Genomic DNA, 12,178 nt, shown 5'->3' on the forward strand with positions numbered 1-12,178 from the left:
ATCTTACCGCTTCAAGCTCTTCTCGTCGTTCTTTTGGCATGACAGAGCCATAACGTAGCAAGGCCACAGCAGCAGTTCTGAGTGGTCTGGGTGAGACTCCACCCACTGAGACATCAACAACCTGAGCCTCGAAACCCTTTTCCCCAAGTGTACCAGCATCAACCACTCTTTTTGCAAACAAAGGGACACCAAACTTTAAAGCCACCTGTCTTTTGTGTCTCTCAGCAGCAACATGAGCAATCTCATGGCAATCAACACAAAGCAGGACAATATCATGTGATCGATGACTTTTTAGATGTTCAGGGAAATATTGCCTATAGCAGGATGGAATAACCCTATACCGTAAATAATGATTGGTTTCTCCACATCCAACACAACAATTGGTCTTACTTTGAAGATAAAAATCATTATTTTCATCCTCGGGGCGTCTCTTTGGTTCAAAAAGAAGCTTGATTGCAGGAGGATCCTCATCCAAAAATTCAGCTAACCCTCGTTGCACATACCTACAACACAGCAGTCTGTCATGCGTATGAAAGCAAATGATGAAGTGTTTTGAAATTTCACTAAGACTTTTGTTCTGACCAATCTAGCTTTTTGCGGTCGCAGAAACAGAGTAGGCCCCCATCCCCAGCATATATTCTACAATTCTGATAAACAGGTCCTTTGCATGAAAACTTCTGCACAAACTTTTTCCGAAAGGCTTCATAGTCCCTGGATTTCCGGATCTTCCGAGGGCGCTGCTCTATGTGTGTACTGCTTTGATTCTCAGAAACCTTATTGAATTGCGACATATTCGAAGGAGAGGAGCTCTGTAGTTTCCCCTTGCTTACATAATCTAACACCTCTTTCAAAGCTTCGATGTTTTCAAGCAAAACAGGAGATGGTGAGGGAAGAGGGGTCATGTAAGGAGATTCATCCAAAGCTGGAGCACTGCCTGACCACTCTGACAGGCATTCTAAGATTGCGTTTAAATCAACAGGGTTTCTTTCTGCAATCGCCAGCATTGCTCGATCGGAAAGGACATAACGAGGGGATTCATCAGCACTTCGTGCCTGCAAGAAGCGAATAGTATATTCATTCCTGTTTCAGAAATATGTAATATTAAAATTGAGGAATCTTTTAAGATGATTGAGAGCTTACAACAGTGTCTCTCCATTCACACAATGCAGTCAATGTCTGTTGAAACCTGCTGTTGTGCTGCTAAACGCAAGTCAGTCAAATTACAAAAATGCAAAAAACACTAACAATTCTTAGCTTAACATTTTACCTCTTGGGACAAATTCAAGGAACCATGATAACGTGAAAGCAAAGAGCCTGCAATACTAGCAGGTGGTGTTGTATCTTTCTCATACAATTGCAGACACATCAAGTTGCTTCGCCTTACACACTCCTCATATAATGAAGTGCTGTGACTTGAATTCTGGTGCATATTTCTACCTAACAAAACGTACCAATCAAGTAGTAAGATCAAAAAACTGGACAAAAAAGCGATCACAAAAGCATAAATCTTGCCTTGCAACAGCTCGTTCTGAAGACAATCTGCAATATATAACAAGTAATGAGCGTCTGTACGAGCATACACAAGCATCTCCTCTGGTAATGGACGAAGCCTCCAATCTGCCAGCTGCAGTAAAATGTGACCAAGCATCTCCAATCATGTAAGATCTATTTTTAGTAGAAGGGTACTCATATTTCCAGATTTTAAAGCCATAATAAAATTTCCTTTAGAACTAATCAAAAACTCCCCACACAATCTGCCAGACAAACCTGAAAAATCTTGTTTGTAACAACACCGCAGTAGTGCTCCAGCAAATAAGCAAGAGATCTTGGACGCTTCCCGAGGACTTCACAGGCCTGTCAAGCTTTGTCCATTAGCTACTGTCTACAAAGGTTGCTGACCATGACAAAAAGAAACTTTGCAAACTAAAATATGAAGCAATCCTCACTTTTGCCGTATCAAATAGGTTAACAACGTAAATATGAAAGTCTTTCTGCAGCCAATGGATGTCACTATCTGCACCATGAAACACCTGAAGCCACATAAGACAGATAGCAACTGTCATGAATCCATTACCAACACCATGGCACTACCCACCATCACAAGGTTCGTATCAGATATTGCAATGTTTGTTTACCAAATTGAGAAAGGCTAACACACGCTAACTACACGGGATCGAGTACCTTATATAAACTAAAGCAAATCAGCATCCACTCTTAATGATGACATTGAACACATTGATAAACATCCCCAAAAGAAACTGGATTTCACTTATAAATGAAGTGAATAAGGAGTGGTTAAAACCATAGATTGCAGTGACACTATATAAAGAGCCAGGAAAAACGACATATGACTGTACCTCATTTAGAAATGAAACAATGAGCAACTATTACCTTTCGGATGCTGGGGTTAGCAAAAAATTTTCTCAGTAAACCCATCTCATCATGTAATGCAATGGCATCGATCAGAAAATCCTGTTTCCGAGTTGACACCTACAACCACCAAACACTCTTCAATTCTAATTGCTATACTACTAGATAGCAGGTGCCACTTGTACTCGTAAGTTTTTTACACCTGAAGAAGAGCTGTAAAGCCAAGAAAGGACCTAATACTATGTTGCTCTGTATCAACTGCAAACTCAGTTTCCCTGCTAAGAATCTCCGCCACCTTTTCCAGCTCGTGTTTCGTATTAACCCAGATGCAATCGTCCATCATAGGTGGTAGACCTTCCTTTGTATTGGCATCCCTAGGTAGGTTTCCTACGGTTTCCAGCACAGAGCTTATTTCTTTATGAAACGGGTGCAGATTGGTTGCTTCTTTGACATGCATAACAAAAATAACATTGTCAAAGGCTATAACACGATAAGAGTCTCATCTCACGAAAAAAAGAGGCCAGCAAATAGAAAAAAACTTGAAGCAGCAATCACTAAAAGCAGTAAAATATAATTACAAAAGATTCATCTTGGTCACAAGATATTTTAAACAAACATCTTGCCGCCTCGTTTGTCACGTTAACATATTGAATGGGGGGATGGATTCCGCATCCCACCCACCATGTGGCACTCTAAGATGCATCCGGCCAATGGGGAGAGAGAGAGAGAGAGAGAGAGAGAGAGAGAATTGTAAATGAAATGTAATATAAACGTCTTCAAAAGGCCAAAATGACCTATGAGACCAAAAGGTTACATGTGGTGAATCTAATACCAAGTCTGGGTACAAAAAGTACAAAGAACTGAAAAGAAAATAGTGGGTAGGGGTGGGATGAAGGCTGATACGAAGGGAATACAAAGGGTGAGCTGATACAATGGAGCTCTCTGACAATCGAGGCATCATATACATATACATCAGTATCCAAAAGGCTATAGAGATTCAATGTCCTCCAAGGTAGGCACTCTGTTGGGACAGCTCCTATGTTGCGCCAGTATGGTATGGATCGTCTGTCGCAATCTGCGTCGATGTCGAGAGGGCCCCCTCATCCGTGGGCGACGGGACCGCCCCAACTCTATCGCCCGATCAAGCAGTATGCCTTTGGTGCCTCTGGTGTTGTTATGCTGTGGGGGCTGCTCGAACTCCTCTGTCAGTGACTGAAAGAAATATGTAATCTTCCGCTATCGCTGGATCTCTCTCATTGTGCCCCTCTTCAGGAGGTCCTCTCTGTGTTTGCGAATCTCCAGTAAGTATAATCTGAGGCATCTCTGACCCTGGTATCTCATGACTCTAGAAAGTGGCCCAAAACCCTCTGTGAATAGACAGTGAAAGCGGCCTCATATCTCATAGTATATTGGGCAGTGACATATGTAATGTAGCTCTGTCTCGGGCTCCTATCTGGCACACTTGACAAATCCTGGACTCAGTAGGTACTCCTCTAAATCTGCCTGTCTCGATCTCTAGCTGATGTGAGGATGTGCGTATCTAACCAATAGCACATCGTATCCCGTGGGATAGATGAGTATCCATGTATCCTGGTCTGATCACAAAACCATCCTCCGTGAGCTGGAGAAGATGCTCTCTATAGAAAGTCATCTTCGTACCTAGCTCATGTGTAGGCTGTATCCATGTCCTCTTCGTATCCAACTGAAACAAGTCCTATCTGATGAGCCTAGTAATCTCTGTCCTAGTGAGGGAGATGGAGGGTGCATCCAAAGAGTACTGAAATGGGGGTAGCCGATCCATACTAAAGCCATGTAACTGAAACCAAGATGCCATCTCTACATACCAACATGATCTATCTCCCTGCAATCCTAGCTGTGGCGAAGACTCTAGTGTTGATCGAGCATATCTGGCTCTAGGGAGAGCCCAGGTGCAATGCATAAATGAAACTGATTTGAGTGCCTCCACTACCAATGGAGGAGCAGCGAGCTCCGCCCTAACAATGTCATGTGGTACTGAAGCCTTGGTCCTAATCATCCGAGAAATCATAGACACCAAGGGCTTCTCCATACATCTCCATCCATCAGTACTGCCAGCTCTGCTATGATGATCAATCGAGGGGCCCCATATCTCCACTCTGTACAGCATGGCCGAAGTGACCAAAGAGCCAAAGCTTTGTCCGAGGTTCTTGGAACGGAATCTGCGAACATATCCTCTCAAGTCTCCCCAATGCTGCATAGGCTCTGGTCAATCGCGTATCTGCCAGTGTGACATGAAACGTTTCGGGGTTTCGTGAGTTTCGAGGTTTCGAGGTTTCTGAAACGTTTCGTTTCGGAGCTCAGAGAAAGGGAAACACAGGTTTCGTTTTACATGTATGTACTTATAATTATACATTGAATATACATACAAATTCACTTGTCAAGACATGTGAAATACCAAAATCTAGATGTGAGACTTGAGTCACGAGTGAACAAGGTAAGAACTGAAATTGAAATACCTAGCCAAGCCAAAACCATGATAAATTACAACGGCAAAACAAATAACAATGTCTAAACTCATGTTCTCATAACAAGAATCATGACTCAAATCACACCAACAGTTCCTAATACATGATCTGAATTTTGAGTCCTGACCAAAAGACCAATAATACATGAGTTAAGTTTTGGCCATACTACATAAAATGCCCAAATATCAATAAGAAACTAGCTAGAGTCCTTCTCATAAGGCTTTGTAATGGGTTTAAAAATCCTAAAACACCCGTTTTGGGTCAGCAGGTCAAAAGGGAAGAAAAAAAAAAACATGGTCTCGTTTCGCCCGTTTCGTCGAAACGTTTCGGCCGTTTCGCCGTTTCGGAGGGCCGAACGCGTTTTTATGTCACAGTGGTATCTGTTGCACATTTCAGAGAAAATACTAGACCATTGAAAACCGCTGTCACAAAAATACGGAAGCCTAAACTGACTTTTAATTGTACTTCAAATACTCAAGAGAATTGGAGAGAGAGAGAGAGAGAAAAAGCTTGACACTTTATTGGGGACCAGAAGATGGGCTGGTCCCCCTCCATAAAGAGAATATCTTTATTACTAAGGGAGAATCTTTACAAGCACAGGAATGAGGCGAAAGCCCGTCCTCTATTCTTTCTTTGCCTTTTTCTGCTTCTGACTGAGAGAGTAGAAGAACTGCTCTCTGATTACTGAGAGGATCTATCCTCTTCTGCGAGATTTTGGAAAGCTCTCGTAGAGGAGAGTCTACCTTCCATAAAACTCATCGGAAGCTCTCACGGATGAGGGTCTATCTTCCGCTAACTGTGCCACTTTGGACGTAATCATTCCTGCAATCAACCAACCACAGAAACATGCAAAACACACACACACACGCTTGCTGTAATTTTCTGCACATAACCAGAAATTGTTACCTGAGCGCGTTCCAATGCCAAAATGGAAGTCCTTTTCGCGATGGAAATGCTCCAAACTTGGTGTATGTGTAGAGTAGGTAGTGGGGAATGAGATTCTAATAAGACTTTGCTGAAATTCACCCTAATACAAGTGATTAGGGGCTGAAAACAGGGAATTTGCAGCAGCTAGACAAGGGAGACAGAGAGTTTTCTACTACTTTACGCGATGAAACTTCTCCCAAAGCTGCAAGCAACCATAAGAGGCCTTGTTCTAGGTGATGGGTGCTCAGAGGCTCCACATACACCACAAGGTGCTGCTCTCAAGCTTCAATGGAGAGCTTCACTGCGTGGAGGATGGTCAACTTGGGGGGGTAGTGCACTGCCAACCTGGCAAGAGGGGGAGGGGCTGCTCTCTTATAGCCACCCAGAAGAGGGGACGCTAGCATGAAGAGAGGGAGTGAGAGAGAGAGAGAGAAAGAGATTGCATGGGATTTAAAATTTAAAAACCATTCAACTTTTGACTTTAAAAATCCTATGCTAGTTAATGAAATGTGTAATTAAGTGCACAACTGCACACATAGATGCAACAAATGAAAACTTTATCTGCTCCCTAGCGCATTGCCGTACCAGCAATGCTCTGGCATTACCTGTTCGCACTTGTCCGGCCATTTGGTCCAGCGCAAATCATTTAAGAACACTTTTAACTAACTTATCCTAAGGCCGTAAAATAATCAAGCCTTAGGGTTAATAGTCTAAGGACCCCATCTCATTCCTGTGCTTGTACTAGCGCGCGTAATTTTCTGAGCCTGAAATCTGAGGCTACTATCTACCCCTTCATTGAAGACCCGATTTCCCAATCACTAGGGCTTCAGGGTATTTTCTGTTAGGGTCTCCTTGAGGTACACTGGCCCAAACTTGGGCGCACCTGAGGCCCCAGAACTGTTGAATCTATTCTGATGTGCACACAACTAATTAGATAATTATTTTCTCCTAAATAAATTAATTATTTACAAAGTCTGACTTAGTTACATCCCTCTTGGTTCTAAACAGTTGACCTCAACTGTAGAGCGTCAACATAACTGTGCAAGATGTCTGGGTAGTCCTTAAGATCGGACTCAGTCATCCACTTTGCATCTAAAGGAGTGTAATTCTTGAACTTGACTAAATACTGTAGACTCCCCGACTTGAGTTGTCTCTCCGAGTGGTGTATTATCTGTTCAGGTTGAAGGATTTCCTCAGTCTCTTCGACTTCTGGAGGATCTTCTTGTACTGGCGCCACTGGAGGAGATCCAACATATGGTCGGAGGAGACTGACATGAAAAGCATTATGGATGCGCCAGTTAGAAGGCAAATCCAATCTGAAAGTCACCTCATTAACTTTATTTGTAATTTTGAAAGGGCCGTAAAATCTATGGGAAAGTTTGACAACTTTCCCTTTGCCGACCCGCTTTTTCAATTTAGCTTTCTCAAACCGAAGCAGGACATATTGTCCTTTTTCAAGATTGAGATTCCTTCTGTGCTTGTCTGCTTTTCTCTTCTGTTGCTCTTGAGTACGAAGAATCGCTTGCTTTACTTGTTGATGGGCAATATCAATATTGCGCACAAATTCATCTGTGGCGAAGATGTTTTCTTTGGTCACCATAATAGGAAGTAAGAGTGGCTTCCCATAAATAATTTCGAAGGGAGCTTTACCAATTGAGGAATGTATGGTATTATTATACACAAACTCAACTATTGGTAAGTATTGTTCCCATTCGGATTGTCGTCCCGAAACATAGCACTTGAGGAGATCTAAAACAGTGGCATTAGCGATTTCGCTTTGACCATTTGTTTGAGGATGATAAGCTGATGAAAAATCAAGCTTAGTTCCCAAGTTTTCGAACAATGCCTGCCAAAATAGACTAGTCATGCGGGGATCTCTATCGCTGACAATAGTCTTTGGCAATCCATGGTGTTTAAAAATCTGAGCTAGAAATATTCTAGCCATGTGATCAGCTTTGATCGTCTTCATTACTGGAAGAAAATGTGCTTGCTCACTGAATCTGTCTACTATAGTCCAGATTGCATCATTTCCATTCTTGGATCTAGGAAGATCCGTAATAAAATCCATGGCAATACTTTCCCATGGCATGTTAGGCACAGGGAGCGGCTGAAGCTTGCCATAAACTTTATGTCTGTCATATTTTACTTTTTGGCAAACTAAACACTCACGTACATGTTTTTCAATGTCCGCTCGGAGTGTTGGCCAAAAGAAATACCTTTCAAGGGCACTAGTAGTGGAAGCAATTCCCAGATGCCCGGCATAAGGAGAATTATGTGCTTCATCCATCACCTTCTGTCGTAAGGGCTGAGCTATGCATATTGCTTGTTGACGATAGAGCGTATTATCCCTAATGGAATAAGGTGGCCTTGAGTGACCAGCTTGAAGATCTGCCCAAATTGTGGCGAAGTCTGGATCTTGAGGATACATCTCGCGGAGAGATTCTAGTTCCTCATGATAAATTGTTGTTAGTGCATTGATCTTTGGACGCCTGGAGAGAGCATCTGCAACTGCATTCTTCGTTCCAGAAGTATGTAAAATCTGAAAATGGAACATTGAAAGAAAGTTGGCCCATCTCATCTGCTTTTCTAATAACTTTCTCTGTGTGAGAAAGTAGCGAAGACTTTGATGATCTGTCTTGATAATAAAATTAGCTCCTAATAGATAGTGTTTCCAAATGGAAAGAGCATGAATTACTGCCATTAGCTCTTTCTCGTATATGGAGACATGCAACTCTGCATCTTTAAGGCGCCGACTTTCATAGGCTATCGCGTGACCCTCTTGGTTCAAAACTACTCCTACACAATCTCCAGATGTATCGCAGTATACCTCGAAAGGTTTGCGAAGATCAGGGACGGTGAGAACAGGTCCGTGACTGAGTAGATACTTAAGCTTTTCGAAAGCTTGTTTTTGTCCAGACCCCCAATGGAATGGAATCCGCTTCTTTGGCAGGTCATGGAGGGGACCTGCTATTGCGGCAAAAGCTCGAATGAAACGCCGATAATAGGAACAGAGGCCAAGGAAACTTCAGCGTAGGCCAGTCTACAACTGCTTGAATCTAATCAGGGTCCATCCTCACCTGATTGTGAGACACTATATGGCCCAAATAGTGGATTTCTTTAAAAAAAAACTCACTCTTCTTAGCATTCACAAATAATTTGTGTTTGCGTAATTCTTCAAACACTAAGGCGAGATGCTTATAGTGTTCGTCTTCCGACTCTGAGAAGATTAAGACGTCATCAAAGAAAACGCCTGTAAAACTTCTATATGAGTGGAAGATTCTATCCATCATTCTGTTGAATGTAGCTGGTACGTTAGCGAGTCCAAAAGGCATCACTAGAAATTCATACAACCCGAAGGTTGTTCTAAATGAAGTCTTATGCACATCCTGAGGAGCTATGCGGATTTGATGATAACCGCTCTTCAAGTCTATACGACTAAAAACACTTGCTCCTTGTAACTTGTCAAGAATGTCGTCAATCCGAGGGATTGGAAATCGATTCTTGATTGTGATCTTGTTTAGAGATCTATAGTCTATGCACATGCGGAATGTGCCATCCTTTTTCTGTACTAGCAAGACAGGTGAACAATATGGAGAAGTACTAGGCCTTATTAAGCCCTTCTCCAAAAGTTCGTTAACCTACATGAGAATTTCCTCTTGCTGCATTAGACTAACTCAATAAGGGGGCTGATTTGGAGGAGAACTTCCTGGGATCAAATCAATTGTATGATCCTCAGGTCGAGGAGGTGGAAGTTCATCTGCAAAACAATCTTTATAACTTTCTAACAACTTAAGTCTTTTTTGCTCTAAAGAGGAAGAAAGTTGTGAAACAGACACATCCCTCTCTCTTGCAAAAATCAAGTACGCTGTAACACACTTTTTCATTTCTTTCTTGATGGCAATGTGATTGGCAATAGGAATATGCCAAACACCTACATCTGCAAGTACAAGATACTCCTTTCCTTTATGAGCAAAGGATAAGGTTTTCTGAACATAGTCGAGAATGGGATGCATCTTGTAGTGCCAAAGCATTCCCAAGATAACATCGCATCCTTCAAGTGAAGCTAGTAAGAAAGACTCTTGATCCTTGTAGTCGTCAACCTTTAGATTCAACTTCCGTATGATTGGAGTAGAGTTTGAGTTCTGCCCTTTGAAAGCAGATTGTGCTTGAATAGAAACTCCAAAACGATTGGGCTGCAAGTTCAGGTCATCAGCTAGCTTGGTAGAGATGAAGTTGTCTGTACTGCGAGGGTCAAACAAAATGAGAGCCAGTTGGTTGTTGATGCTACCCCATGCTTTAAGAAGAGCTCTTTCTTTTCCATCCTTGGTTGTATTTCCCTGTACATCTGGGACTGCATTGGAAGAGGGTGGTTACGGAGGTTTGGTAGGACAATCACCCTTCATATGACCAACTTGTCCGCATTTGAAGCATCTTCCTTCACTAATGTAGGTTCGCAACTCGGCAGGAGAGAGATATCTCCCTTTCTTGGGTTGATTTGGCTTTGCTTCTGCTTCGGAGGCGGTTCTTTTCTTCTTTTGCGAAGAAGTAGAGGTGGGCTGCTCATGGAGAGCCTTCTGCTTGGCATGGTTAGTGCTTTGCTCCATCTTCCTGGGAGTACCCTTGTCATGTATTCCATCAGCTATGCGGGCTGATTCCATAAGTATCTGCAAGTTACCTCGAGGGTAAAGCTTCATAGCCTTTTGCAAGGCTTCATGCAAACCTGCTTCAAACTTGCGCATCTTCTCCGAATCGTCAATCTTCTTGAATGGAGTGACTTTCAAGAGAACGTCCCAAAACCTATCCACATAGCGTGGAACAATTTCGTTCTCTGACTGTATGTGGTGGAACAATTTCGTTCTCTGATTGTCAAAGTTGATCCCATTCTTTCTTTACCTCTTCCTCATAGTCTGGAGGAAGGAACTGTGCGTAGAACTCCTTCTTGAAAGCAGTCCAATCTTGGGGTTTGCGATCTTCCAGGATAAGGATTAACCACCAACTGCTTGCGGTGCCTTTCAGGTACATACTAACATGGCGAAGCTTCGATCTTTCTTTAAAATTCCCTTCAGCAAATGCAACTTTGAATTGGCGTATGAAAGCCAAAGCTTTGTCATTATCACGCCGTCCATTGTAGGTGTCAAATTTCACATCTTTGTCTCCCAACTTGAATGTTTTCTGCCTGTGGTGCTTCCTCTTATGGTGCTCCTTCTTTCTATGCTTAGACTCCTTATGGACAGGAGTCTTTTTCCATTGAATGCACTTCTTGTTGCGACGGATCGTCAAGAAACATGTCTTCCGGAGCAACGATGTCATCCAAATCCTTCATGAAAGAGAACTGAGGGGAATCAGGGGGATCCTGCTCTTGAACCTTTGGGTTAAACCGCACATGACGTTCTGGAGGTTTCCTGTGCCTCTCGTGCATGCGGGAGGTTCCAATCAAAGGATCTTTCCTTGGTTCTGGCGCCTTTGGGTTCTGCGGGATTTCTCCCGACCCCATCAGCATTTTCTCCTTCCCTTTCTCAAGAGTATGGAGAATCTTTTGGACTTCTGGATGGGAGAGAGCTTTTTGCAACTCTTCCACCTGCTGTTGAAGGAGAGAGAACTCTATCTCGCATCCTCCCATTTCTGCAGTCTGCCAAGAGTTGTCAATCCCTTAAGGAAGAGAGAGATGACCTTGCTCTGATACCACTGTCACAAAAATACGGAAGCGTAAACTGACTTTTAATTGTACTTCAAATACTCAAGAGAATTGGAGAGAGAGAGAGAGAGAGAGAGAAAAAGCTTGACACTTCATTGGGGACCAGAAGATGGGCTGGTCCCCCCCCATAAAGAGAATATCTTTATTACTAAGGGAGAATCTTTACAAGCACAGGAACAGGGCGAAAGCCCGTCCTCTATTCTTTCTTTGCCTTTTTCTGCTTCTGACTGAGAGAGTAGAAGAACTGCTCTCTGATTACTGAGAGGATCTATCCTCTTCTGCGAGATTTTGGGAAGCTCTCATAAGGGAGAGTCTACCTTCCACAAAACTCATCAGAAGCCCTCACAGATGAGGGTCTATCTTCCGCTAACTGTGCCACTTTGGACGTAATCATTCCTGCAATCAACCAACCACAGAAACATGCAAAACACACACACACATGCTTGCTGTAATTTTCTGCACATAACCAAAAATTGTTACCTGAGCGCGTTCCAATGCCAAAATGGAAGTCCTTTTCGCAATGGAAATGCTCCAAACTTGGTGTATGTGTAGAGTAGGTAGTGGGGAATGAGATTCTAATAAGACTTTGCTTAAATTCACCCTAATACAAGTGATTAGGAGCTGAAAACAGGGAATTTGCAGCAGCTAGACAAGGGAGAAAGAGAGTTTTCTACTACTTTAC

The 12,178-nt window shown here is 42.7% G+C and overlaps 1 protein-coding gene across 8 annotated transcripts in view; it reads right to left on the minus strand.

The window, feature by feature from the left end:
* The window catches only part of LOC147457415 (Polynucleotidyl transferase, ribonuclease H fold protein with HRDC domain-containing protein), a 69,613-nt gene that overhangs the window by 31,061 nt on the left and 26,374 nt on the right, over window positions 1–12,178 (minus strand). Inside the window, exons 2-10 of one of the 8 annotated variants that reach the window (XM_086512289.1) lie at window positions 2,573–2,814; window positions 2,392–2,490; window positions 1,947–2,030; window positions 1,768–1,854; window positions 1,513–1,624; window positions 1,268–1,437; window positions 1,141–1,200; window positions 583–1,052; window positions 8–503 (exon numbers count right to left, since the gene is read on the minus strand). In XM_086512289.1, the coding sequence (XP_086368415.1) occupies window positions 8–503; window positions 583–1,052; window positions 1,141–1,200; window positions 1,268–1,437; window positions 1,513–1,624; window positions 1,768–1,854; window positions 1,947–2,030; window positions 2,392–2,490; window positions 2,573–2,814 (1,820 nt within the window). Of the gene's footprint in view, window positions 1–7; window positions 504–582; window positions 1,053–1,140; window positions 1,201–1,267; window positions 1,625–1,767; window positions 1,855–1,946; window positions 2,031–2,391; window positions 2,491–2,572; window positions 2,815–12,178 lie in introns of those variants that run through there. The other 7 variants (XM_086512290.1, XM_086512288.1, XM_086512287.1 and 4 more) reach the window with 7 other exon arrangements.

This window comes from Adiantum capillus-veneris, chromosome 5 (genome assembly GCF_014529385.1).
Source record: "Adiantum capillus-veneris isolate H3 chromosome 5, ASM1452938v2, whole genome shotgun sequence".
NCBI classification, from domain to species: Eukaryota; Viridiplantae; Streptophyta; class Polypodiopsida; order Polypodiales; family Pteridaceae; genus Adiantum; species Adiantum capillus-veneris.